Source organism: Diospyros lotus, chromosome 12 (assembly GCF_014633365.1).
Source record: "Diospyros lotus cultivar Yz01 chromosome 12, ASM1463336v1, whole genome shotgun sequence".
Lineage (NCBI taxonomy): Eukaryota > Viridiplantae > Streptophyta > Magnoliopsida > Ericales > Ebenaceae > Diospyros > Diospyros lotus.
Window position 1 is genome coordinate 31,762,128 of NC_068349.1, and position 13,226 is coordinate 31,775,353.

At 34.5% G+C, this 13,226-nt stretch overlaps 1 protein-coding gene across 2 annotated transcripts in view; it reads right to left on the reverse strand.

The window, feature by feature from the left end:
- LOC127786697 (nucleolin 1) overlaps positions 1 to 8,183 on the reverse strand; it is a 59,024-nt gene extending 50,841 nt beyond the window's left edge. For both annotated transcript variants that reach the window (XM_052314295.1, XM_052314294.1), the window contains exon 1: positions 7,650 to 8,183. In XM_052314295.1, the coding sequence (XP_052170255.1) occupies positions 7,650 to 7,787 (138 nt within the window). In that variant the 5' untranslated portion in view covers positions 7,788 to 8,183. The remainder of the gene's footprint in view (positions 1 to 7,649) is intronic.
- Between the last annotated feature and the right edge of the window lie 5,043 nt (positions 8,184 to 13,226).

Below are 13,226 nucleotides of genomic sequence, written 5' to 3' on the forward strand. Positions count from 1 at the left end.
AGGCCGGTTTGGGGAGCTAGGAGTAAGTCTAGCAGTGTTTAGACCAATCCGGGTAAGGTGCACTGTTGTTGTGATGCTGTGTAAAAGTTTGGATCCTTTGGAATGGAGAAATAACATTAAGTATGGATTTGGTTTATGGTGGAGTGTACTTAGACGGAAAGTTATGTATTTTAGGTTATAGGTTGTATAGCTGGAACCCTAAAGGAATGTCTAGGTAGAGAAAGTTTAAATAGCCAATGGGCAGTTCACTTGGCTTAGATTCAGTCCCACCATGGGAAGGACCAAACATATTGATGTTAGGAAAGTTATTCATTAAGGAAATCCTTGAGAAGAAGGATCAATCCTAATAAGAGTTGCAAGTATTGGTAATGCAGCTGGAAGTATTATCCAAGGTATTCCATTGTTGAAATTTACAGCAGTGTTTTGATATTCTTAAATGTTTGTTGTTGTTTTTGAGTGATCAGGTTGTGCAGTAGTCCAAATGAGAGCAGCTCAAGTTCATCTATTGGAAGGCCAAGGCTTGTATGGATGAATGTAGGAGCATACTCAAGGCAATGGTGGAGAATTGTTAAAAAGTTGTCTCGAGTATAGGATAAGAAAATCAGTGAAAGCAATGCATTTGAGGGCCAATGAAGAATTAAATAGGAGTTTATATCCCAATCTATAATTAGTGAGGGGGGGGTTAAACTGTAAATATGTTTATGTCTTCATTGGGATATCCGCCTTTTCTATAAATAGAGGGCATGGGGTGTGTGTGCAACATGATTCATTCTCAATCTCTATGTTCGAGTGCAGTGTGTGAGGAAATACTTGTGTCCAAGAAAGTTCTTTATAATCTCCAAGAAGATTGTATTAGGTAGGATAGAGAAGGAAGAGAGTGATCAATCATCTTCTCATTTCTATTGTGATGGAGTGCAATTTCATTCTGAGAGAAAGACCGAAAAGGTAGCTTTGTAATCTTGTGGAATGAGGGATTGTTGTACTCGGGTATAGAAAGAGAAGGGTTGCCATTGTACTAATCGGTTTAATCAATAAAAGAAAGACCGCTTTGTGGGGGTTTGGACGCTAGATGTAGGGTCGCAACTGGTGCAATCCGAACCAAGATATATCACCTGCCGCTTCTTGTGGTTTGGTTGTTTCATTACTGTTTTCATTCCTTTAAATTCTGTTCTTTAAATTTCAGTCTTACTTCTGTTGTTTGGTTTTGATTTCGGGTGAAAAGTGGCTGAATTATTGTCTAAGAGAACTGATCCAGTGACCCTAGGATTAACAACCATTACATGCCAAGTTTTAGCACAACCTTTCTAATATATGAAACTTTACACAAAAGGCTCATCTCATAGTTCCAGGAACCTAAACTTTGCATGTGAAAGCATGCCCACAGAACCTATTTTGGGAATAACAGAAATAGAAAGTAATAGAAAGTAAACTAAGAAGCTCCAACGATTCCACCTCCACATATCAGTAAGGATCCTAGGGTTTTAATCTAGGAATTCGAGTGTCAAACGGGAAAAAGAAGAAAGGAAGAGAGAAGGGAGAGAATTTTAGAAAGAAGAGACGAGACAATGAGAGAGAGAAGCATAGCTGTAAGGACGAAATGAGAGAATAACTTTCACAATTTACTTGATAATTTCAGTAATCTAGCATAGCTTAATATATAAAAGCTATCCAGGTTCTTTTTATAGCAGTTACCACTAACCCTTACCACCAACCCACTACTTCCCCACTACCCAATAACTGTAAATTAACTGTAAATAATTCAACAACTGTAAAAATAACAACTCCTAATTCTGTACCCCCTTCCTAATACTCCTAACTGTCAGATAATATATTTACTCTTCCATCCCCATACCCGTTAGGAAATGGACATCCATTGGATACCTGTACCTGAACCTGTACCTGTTCAATTTAAATTAAAAATTATATATTTATTTTATTTTTATGTCAAATTCTCAATCAAAATTTGATATATACCAAGGAAATAAAATACATATTTATATAATATCAAATGCTTATAGTAATGCTCATAACAACAAAATTACAACTGTTGCAGTCACCTACAGTCATTAAGTTAATCATATTTGCCATTACAAAAATCCATACAACATAAAACATCTCCAACAAAATCAAAGTATGGGTTGGGTTTCAAAAGGCAATTTAATATAAGTTGTTTAGATTAGGCCTAATTGCAACTCATGACCTTAGCTTATCACTTCTAAATATATTATTGTAGCTTGTATATTTATCTAATAACATGTGTACTATTAAATAAAATAAATATAAAACTAATAATACATGCAGGTAGGGTGCTCCCATACGCACACCCATTTTTCCTCCCTCCTCCATATTAGTCCCGTCAAATGAAATTTCGAGTCCATACCTACCCCAAACAGACCAGATTTGTCATATTAGTAGTCGGAGTAAAAATTGTGACATGGACATTGCCACATGATTGCCAAAGACTCTTAGGGATCATGATCTCTATGACAAATATCATGCTCCCAACTTGACACAGCCAAGTCTTCTCAAGCTGAGGAGAGATGATGGAGGAGGTTGGCAGCAACCTCTAAAGACATAAAAGGCATCCTAAAGCCATAGTTTTGAAAGGCGCGAGGCCATAGTTGTTAAAGGTGCGCCTAGATGCAAGGCGCCTTAAGGTGCCAGTTCGGCGCCTCGCCTGGGCAGAGGCGAGGCGATTTCAATGAGGCCCTCGCCTTGCACGGTGAGGCATCGAGGAAAGAGGCGCACCTAGGTGCGCCTCATGAAACTTAGGTTTTAATTAAAACCTGGGTAGCCCAATTCCTCCCCTCTTCTCGGATCCAACATATATACATTACAACATATTACCCCATTTACTTAAAGTAAGTAAATATCCACATTTTCTTTTATTTATATTTTACCTTCCATTTACTTTAATACATAAATGTAAATAAGAAAATACTCCCCATTCGGATTCAATAAAAATATCTAAAAAATCAAAATCCATGATAATAAGAAAATAGAATTTTACTTTTAGTTCAAACTCGGGATTTAGCGATTTTACCACTCTCAAAATACATACCTACTATTTTTGAAAAATTCATTAAAAATTATTTTAACAACAATAAATATTAGCTATCAAAATACCAGGAGATAGTTTTTCAAAATGAAAACATTTTCTTATATGTCTCCTTATAATGCGTTAATCTTCTAAACTTAGAAAAATAGCATTTTTCAAAATGAAAACATTTTATTGGGTGTTTATATGTTTATTTAGAACTTTGCATAATGATTGGTACTTGTTTGAGTTTGAGACTTTAAGTTTGAACTTTGATAATGTTTCTGGTTTAGAATTTGCATGATGAATGAATCAACTTTGATGATGTTAGTTTAAAATTTGAAGATAATGAATCATTAATGATATGCATGTGTTATTATTGATAATTTGATCATTTTTTATGATTTTACAAGATTTTGAGTATTTTTTCTAAAAGGTGCGCCTCGCTTCGCAAAGGCGCGCCTCAGGCTCTAGTACCCTTTGCTCCTCACACCTTTCAGAACTATGTTGAGACGCAGCCAGGCACAAAGGGTCCTGGAGTCTGAGGCGCAAGGCGCACGAGGCGAGACACGCCTTTATGAAGCGAGGCGCACCTTTTAGAAAAAATACTCAAAATCTTGTAAAATCATAAAAAACTATCAAATTATCAATAATAACATATGCATATCATTAATGATTCATTATCTTTAAATTCTAAACTAACAACATCAAAGTTGATTCATTCATCATGCAAATTCTAAACTAGAAACATCATCAAAGTTCAAAATTAAAGTCTCAAAATCAAACAAGTACCAATCATCATGCAAAATTCTAAACAAACATATAAACACTACAAGTCCACAATCAAGAAAATGTTTTCATTTTGAAAAATGCCATTTTTTCTAAATCTGGAAAATTAGCGCATTATAAGGAGACATATAAAAAAATGTTTTCATTTTGAAAAATTATCTCCCAGTATTTTAATAGCTAATATTCATTGTTTTTAAAATGATTTTTAATGAATTTTTCAAAAAATAGTAGGTATGTATTTTGGGGGTGGTAAAATCATTAAATCCCAAATTTGTACAAAAACCAAAATTTTATTTTCTTATTGTTATGAATTTTGATTTTTTAGATATTTTTATTGAATCCAAATGGGGGATACTTTCTTATTTACATTTATGTATTAAAATAAATGAAAGGTAAAATATAAATAAAAGAAAATGTAGACATTTACTAAAACTAAAGAAATGTAAATATGTTATAATGTATACATGCTGGAACCAAGAAGAGGGGGAGGAATTGGGTTGCCCCAGGTTTAATTAAAACCTAAGTTTCATGAGGCGCGCCTCTCGCCTCAGCGCCTCACCGTGCAAGGCAAGGGCCTCACTGAAATCGCCTCACCTTAGCCCAAGCGAGGCATTGAACTGGCGCCTTGCGCCTAGACACGCCTTTAACGACTATGCCTAAAACTAATTCTAAGTCCCCAGCATTGATTTGGATCATTATGGATGAAGGATGCGCTTGGTAGCTTTGTTAGACTTAGTTTAATGTTTTAGGCATTGGTTCATTCTACATAATGTTCCTCAAGTCTTTTGGAAACACTAATTATGTGTTTAGGTTTTATTTATGATCTTTTCCTAGTCTTATAACTAGTAGTTTCAATTTTTTGTTGAGTTTTCCTAATCCTAAAAGGAGTAGCATTACTAGAGCTCTATAAATACCATTGTAATATATTTTTAGTAATGAATGAAACTCTTAGACCATGTTCTTTTTGTTGTTTTCAAATCGTTTTCAATTTTCAGTTTTCCAAAACAGTGAAAATGTTTACTTTCATATTTTCAAAAACGCATTTTCAAAAACAAGGAAAAAATTTGTAAAGAAAACTCAAAACAAATAAAGTTGTTTTGATTGTTTTCATCACAAACATGCTCAAAATTTTTAAAACACGAAAAACGCTACAAACAAAAAAGAACGCATTTTCAGCAATCTCAAAATAGACACTGAAAACACAAAACTAAAAATGAATTCAAAACTAAAAGCTGAAACACGAAGAAAACAGCCCTTAGTTTTCTCTAAGCATGCTATGTTTTCTTTGAGTTGTGTTAATACAATTCTTTTCTCTAAGCATGCTATGCTTTCTTTGAGTTGGGTTGATACAATTCCAAACCTAGGTGTGATAACTATGGCACCCTAGGTGTGATACCTAAAAGCTATCTCTTCCTTTGTTCCCTAATTCTCTAATTTCAGATTATTATTTTCATAACCCTGCTTCCGTACATGTTTTCAGCCCCTAAAATTCTTCTTTCGCCTGTAAATTGCCCCACCACATTACATATCTAAACCCTAGCTTTAACAACAATTTTCCCTAGCCTTCTAACCCTAAATAAGCCTCTGATCAGATAGGTATCCTCAGAAGACTAGATCTGTCCTACATAATAATTGTATATTATTTATAGTTAGTTGTAGGTCACAATGTCATTGGCAAATATATATTCTTATTTGTTAAGAAAAAATCCCAAACAAAATAAATTCAAGAAAAATGAAATAATATAAAACCTAAAAGAAGAAAGAACAATAAATTTATTCTACAAGTTATGAAGCCCATTCTATACATCTTACAAGCAAGTCACAGGTTTGATCTTTGTTTCCATTCTAAGCTTCTTCCTTTGCTGACTAGCATAAACACAAGATGTAATCAACAAACAATGTTTACAGTGTCCCAGTCCATTATAAGCAATTTCTTATGACCTTTATATTTAAATCAAATGTTCAAGTATAATCTACCCCTTCAATACTGGGATGGTCTCATCACATTCAATGTTTTCACCAACATCTTGAAAAGGATTGCAACTTCAACATCAAAATTGTACACCCCAATAACTGAAAAATGTTATACTGGGATGGTCTCATCACATTCAATGTTTTCACCAACATCTTGAAAAGGATTGCAACTTCAACATCAAAATTGTACACCCCAATAACTGAAAATGTTGGAGCAATATCATTGATCAAATTATATAAGCTTCCTGATATATTTTTGCAACCTACTTTAGATTTTAACTATTGGAATGATCAATTTTCACATGGCTATATCAAGCACCCAAAAAAAAATCTCTAAAATGACCAAAACTCAAACTTCTAACAGCATCAGTAGGAGCACAGTACTAAAAGGTAAGATAAAATCAAATGAAACCTTTTAAATATAAAGATAAGCCCTTCAGAAACCTCTTTGTTTCTTGATAGGCAGAAAACTGCAATGTGCAAAGGTTCATAAGCAGAGGAGTGTATGGAAGTTGGATACACTTCACCCCCCACAGACCAGGGACACAGGTTGGTTCCTAACCCAGGATCAAACAAGAATGATACATCCATTATAGGGCAATCCTACCCAAGAGGCAAATGCCTAACCCTAGGTGTCATTGTCGAAAGCTTGAGTTGATAACTGACTACCCTCACACCTAAATAACTTGATTTCATCACACCAAGGACCCCAATGGCAAAACAAAGCAAATGCTAAAAAGTATCCAAAGCTTAAAACCCTCTTTTAAATGCCAAAAGTTTTCCTATTTTATCCCCTTAAACTAGCCAAAGGATCCTAATGAGAAAAATACTAGGATATCATCGTTCTGCTTCCATCCAGAAGCTCCCATTAAGCAAGGAATGTCTACTAAATTCAAGAAGTAGTAATGACAATCAAGCCAGGAAATAGAAGCCCATCACGATACAATTGATTTATTGTCATGTGGTTCACTCAAGTCATTGTGAATGGTCTCATTCTGTTATACTACTTTATCTATCATGGTACAACAACAGCAATCAAGAGGCATGCCATCGAAACAGAAATCAGTATCACCATATTATATTTTAAATGGAAAAGGCTAATGCTGTACAAGCTATGGGTTAAGTTTAGTTACAAGTCAAATTTAAGTTATTTCAACAAAATGAACAGCGTATCCACATGGCATATGACCTGGTATATCTACCGGCATGCAGCCTGTCACAATCCCACCTCGAAACCCACAAGAAGATAATTGACCCAGCCTCTTTACATTCATTGTCAAAGTAATACCCTAAAATGGGTAAATTACTCAGTTTGAGTATATATATCTATTGAAAATATATCTTTTATCTTCTTGAAATTCAAATAAAAAATAAAAACTAAAACGGTAAAGCAGCCCAGATTTCTGCCAAGATTTAGGTCCACAAACATCTTTACCAATGTCCAAAGTATGTGAAGTTTCTCAATAAGGGAAAACAAAATAAGGGGCAAAAGGGCAAAGCACAGTGTAGTATAATCCAAGGAACTGCAGCGTATCCTTCGACATTACGCATTCACTATTCAACTCGGAGGAACAAAATTTACTTTCACTCTTATACTCCAGGCAAGAAAATTATTCAATACAGTGAATAAGACACTATCCACAATATTATCCCCACACAGCTCCTTATCCATAAATATCATATATGAAATAAAAAAATTAATCATCCCAGTCAAAAGAGACGATACCATACCCAGGAAAACCCTAAATTCTTCACTCCAACAGTGCATTCATGAGACGTATTTACAGTAAACTCAAAATTTAATTAAATTTCAATGCCACGAACAGAAGATTAAACCGCAAAATCATACCACGAGAGTGTCATCAGTGTAATCCCCCATGAACTCCTTCAGTTTCTCATTCACTCTCTCCCGCAGCATCGCAGCCCCATCGCCCATAAAGTTAACCCTAAAGGTCCGATCATCACCATCTCGATCCGCACCCTCCATCTTTAATACTACTCCTTGAATTCGACACACAAAACCCTAGATAGCTTCACTGCCGATGATTGTTGAATGCTGAACCCTTCCAAAACGCAACGGCCCCACTCAATAACTGCAGCCCCGCTCGCGTACGGCAAATGAAACTCGGCCACAGAATGCAGTTGGCCTCCGGATACGTAGTGGCATATATATACAGACGGACGAAGCTGTTTGATAAGCGATCCGCCGGTAAAAGAAGGCGGCGAGAGGCGGTATATATGGAAGCGTTCGGAGATTTTCTCGGGAAAGTGGCAGGAATTGGATTGCGCTGGACGATAAGGAATTGATTTCGTCGCGCAAGAGAAACCCCCAGAATGCCTTTTTCCCTTTCTTTTTTTCTGGGGAGAGACTCTGAATGGAACAAGCTCATGCCCCTCGCTACTGTATATATATATATATATATATGTTCGCCGACTAGTAGAGTCGAGTGGGATGCATTGCTAATACTTGTCAAACTTAGAAAAATGATTATAATATTTTAATTAATTTTAAATAATTATACATAATTTTATTATTATAAATTAATTATAAATAAAAATATCAAACTTATTCTTAATTGAAAGAATTTCACACAAATTAATAATTTGAGAAGAAAAATAAAAAATTGTAAAAAAAAATATAAACATAAGAAAATAATATTATTTTGCTATTATTCTTTCTATAATGAAAAACTTCGTTATGAAGCAATTTATTGTAATTTTTGTTCGTGGTTGTTCTCGAGTGTAAGTGATTTTTAATTTTTTAAATTAAAAGTATAAATATAAATTTTAATTAAAAATCATATTTATTAAGGAAAAATAAAAAAATCAAAAGAATTGTGCATTTTGTATTTACTAGAAAAAATAAGAAAATTCAATAAAAAAAAGTTAATTACTTATATTTTACTTTATTTCCATGATTCAAAAATAAATAAATTGGAGACTAAATTACTCATGTAATTTAAAAATGAATTACATTTCACTTAGGTTAAAAATTAATTACATTTCACTTGGGTTTAAGAACTGATTAGCCATTTTCTCACTTTTTTTTCTTCTCAAATCATCAATTAGCAATTTAACACCAAAATTCTTCATTTAATGACAAGTTTGGTATTTTTATTTTTAATTATTAATAATAATAAAATTATGTATAATTATTCTTTACACCACCTCCCAATCCTTGTCGCCATTGCCTTCTCTCACTCGCTCTCTCCTTGTCACCCTCTATCACTCTCTCGCACGCCCCTCTGTAATAAACAATTGAACAACATTAAATGACTGCTCAAGTACACAAGCAGTTTCATTCTTACAATTATCCTAATATAAAAATAAAAACAAACCAATCAAGCAAAAAATTATAAAAAGAATTCTAGCAAGGTTAGGGAAATTATGGGTTTTGAGCAGGGTTTGACAGGCAAAACCCTATAACTCCAAGTTCCCCGAATCTTGGAGTTTGGGACTATAAGTTCCACACCAACATTTTAAGCATACTCGTATGTGTGTGTGTATGTATATGTATACAGCGTTCACAGTTGTCACCCACTAATTTCAACATTTATAGACATGTTTAGCATTATATATCACACCAATTGCAAACAAGCTCGACAATGGTATCAAATATACCATCCAAAACCAAAACCAAACACAAAGTATGTATATATGTGTGTCTTCTCCAGCAGTCTTCTTTAGTTGGAAAAGACGACCCAAACGTCATTTTTGACATGAGCTTGAACCTTGAACCTCGAGGTTCGAAATGCCTTCATAGCACCTTGAACCCCTAGCTTCAGGGCATCTTCTTGGCCCCCAAACCCTTAGGCAGTCACCGCAGGTTGGTATGGCCAACCCTTTTCTCCGACTATTTCTCCAACAATCTATGATTCTTCAATTGTGTGTGTGTATGCGTTCAAATGCATTGCCATAGTTCTTCTACTCTATGGCTATACTTTTATCCATTTTTTGTCTTTGTCACATCGTCCCAGAGCAAGAATGTCGACCGCATATAGTGGCTCGTGAATAGTTCATTGAAAGAGAAAGTGATTGCAATGGTGAGAAAGAAAGCGATTGCAATGGTGATAGTAAAAATGGATTTTGAAACAAGGGTATTTTAAGTATATTAAAAAATGGCCATGGAGAACAAAATAGTGGCTACAAATAGAATTTTCCAATAAATTATTAAGGGGTTTAGTAGATTTTTGTTCTTTTACTAGAATTATAAGTCAAACACATGCAATATGTGTACAATTATGATTTTTTTTTCTTGTACACAATTTCAACTCACATCATCAACGTGCTAACTATTACCAAAAGGTTAACATTTGTAGAAGATAAAATAGATTTACTATTTTAGTTTTATTTTTTTATCTTCTTATTTTTTTAAACAAAAATTACCAAACAAAAAAAGTGTATTTTTGAAAATTTTAAAAACTTTTGCCTAAATATTACACCAAGTTGTGAGTTTTAGGCGTGATTATTCGGTTTAATTGAACCGAATCGACCAGATTTTAGCTAATTGAACTGAACTATTTTTGCAAGGATAACCGAATTGATCGAATCGAATATTTATACTAACCGATTTAACCGAAATCGAAGTAACTGACATTGAGCTTAATGTAACCAAACCAAGAAACTGAACTGATTAATCACAGCAATTATAATACCCCAAGAGCCCAGAGAATGGTGGTATATATCGAGGATAAGTAAAGAAGGAAACAACACCAGCTGAATACATTTTCTACTGAATATAGGCAAATAACTCTCTGGTTAAGTGTGCTTGAGTTGGGGAAGCTCAGGGATTGGTGACCCTATGAGAAGTTCGCGTAGGCCCATCAGGATAAGTTGTTTCGGTCTTTTCTATCGCTTGATGTGAGATGTTACATGTGGTATCAGAGCCGACTCGGGCAGTGTGTTGGGACCGTATACTAGCCAAAGGCTGAGCGTACTGGACTGGGGATCGTGTACTAGCCTAAGGCTGGGGTACTGGACTGGAGACACTGGACTGGGGAGGGTTGGGACCAGTTATAAGGTCACATGACGAGGACTTCGCGTAAACCCGTCAGGGTAAGTTATTACGGTCCTTCCAAACATCCCACATATTAGCTAACAAACATGAGTTGAGTACTACTACTAGCATAGAAAAGACGTGACAAAGACAAATGGCAATGGGAAACCCAACCAAACAACAAGTCTTTATTTTTTTTTTTGTGTTATCTTAAACAAACAGAAAACACAGAGAAAAACCTAGCAGTTCAACTACTATGCCTATGCTATCTAAAAATGAATATATAACTTGGTAGTGTAGTTATTATATATATAAACTAAGCAAGTAAGGAACAATGTAGAGTGCGAACTAACAAAAAATTAACCCAAAAAAATTTAGTTCACATAAATTGAAGCCTCTATTCCAAATACTATTGCCTCTAAGATTGAATAACACAAAATAAAGCAAAACAACATACAAATCATGCAAATCAACAACAAAATATTTTATTTCAGTTCACATACAAAAAAGTTTCTGCTGCAGCTATCTTTAGAGTTTGACAACATATCAAAGCCAACTAAACATAAAAGACACAAAACACATACATTCATTGACATTTCAAACCCAACTAAACATATCCAACAAAATACATACATTGACATATATTGTTTCCTGTTTCCGCAATTGTTTAGTGAGGCATACCTTGGAAGGTAAGACCACTAACAATTTCACAAACTGCTCATTCAAATTAATTTAAAATTATTCCACATCTGAAAATGGTTGAAGAGCAATGTCGTTAGCTAAGTAGACATTTACTGGTTTATAGAATATAAAATATATACAACTAGAAAGTAGAAAACATATATACTTACAAATGCACGAGATCTTTAAAATAAAAAATCTAAATTTCCATATTAGATATTGAGTTGTTGTTGTTTATGATAACCTTTGACAATTCTAAAATCAATATGCAAAATGAATTAGTTAATATCAAAGTAACATGTATTGAATTAACTCTGGAGTAAATTTTAAAAAGAGTAAAACTGAGTTTTACCTTCTTCAAGTTGTTCGATATGCTCCAAATCTTCTTCAACACTTACTGGGGTGATAGATGACCGAAGCCAATCTTGTGTACAAATGAAGCTTACAACCACTTTAGGAGATAGAGAGCTCCTAAATGGATCAAGTACTCGACCCCTAATGCTGAATGCAGGCTCAGACGCAACAGTAGAAACTAGAATTGTCAATATATCTCGAGCCATCGAAGACAGAATAGGAAACCTATAACAATTTGATTTCCACCATTTCAAAATGCTAAATTCCTTAGTTGGAGGCTCACACACTTCACTGAAAATACTTATCTAATTCTGAAGGCACAATTGTAGATCCACTACCACCGCCACACTTACGTTTTTTGAAGCGAGAAAAAATGAGTTTTTAGACTCGTCCTTATCATCCGTCAAAACTGTAATACTCGAGATATGTCATATTCAAGGAAATAAAATATCTACAAATGACTATAGAAAGTTAGGGGCAAAATCATGATTTTGAAGTTCGGGTAGAAGTGCAATTTTTGAAAAGAAACTTGGGAACAAGTGTAATTTACTAAAAGTCCTAAGAATTGGTGGAATTCAAGAATAACCTAGGGACCTAAATGTTATGGATTTCAAATTCTTATTAAATACAGTTTTGGATTTTAAATCTTATTAAATCTAGCTTTGGATTCCAAATTATGTTTCAATACAATTTTGGATTCCAAATATTATTTCAATCTAGCTTAGGACAAGTGACACAAAGTGATTAGCCACAATTTGAAAAGTAATTATGAGTAATGATGAGGGTGTGACAAGTGGCACAAAGTGATCAACCATAATTTGGAAGGCAATTATGAGTAATGATGAAGGTGCTTGGGTGGCAAGACACGTGGTGAAATATGATTGGCCGAAGGTGTTTATTAAATGAGACTTTGGGTTGTAAAGTTGAATGTTCAAGAATTCAAGGGAAACTTGGGGGAAATTTTGTGTCATTTCAGAGGTAAGAGAATGAGTATTCTGTTCTTTAGAAAGAGGGAGAAATTCTACAAAAAAGAATGAGCGGAATTGGAGAAGAAACGAGCTTCGCCAGAAAGTTTGAGACTTCACCGGAATCTTGGCCAAAACTATTGGAAAACAACAAGGTATGTAATACCCCATATCAGTACCGAATCAACTGCAGGGAATGCCTCGAGGTGAAATTATCTAAGAAAAATGATATGATCTCGATGAGCGTTCCGAGATAAGATTTATGGTATCGAAAGAAATCGGATCGGGAACGATTTTCGATACAGTTAAAATATAGTTGCCATTTAAACTGCAAAATCGAATCGTTGTAGGAGACTCCCAAAAAATCAACGGAACCCTAAGGGGCTCTGATTTTGCTTTAGGATCAACCCTTCAGTTGTTTCGGGATCAA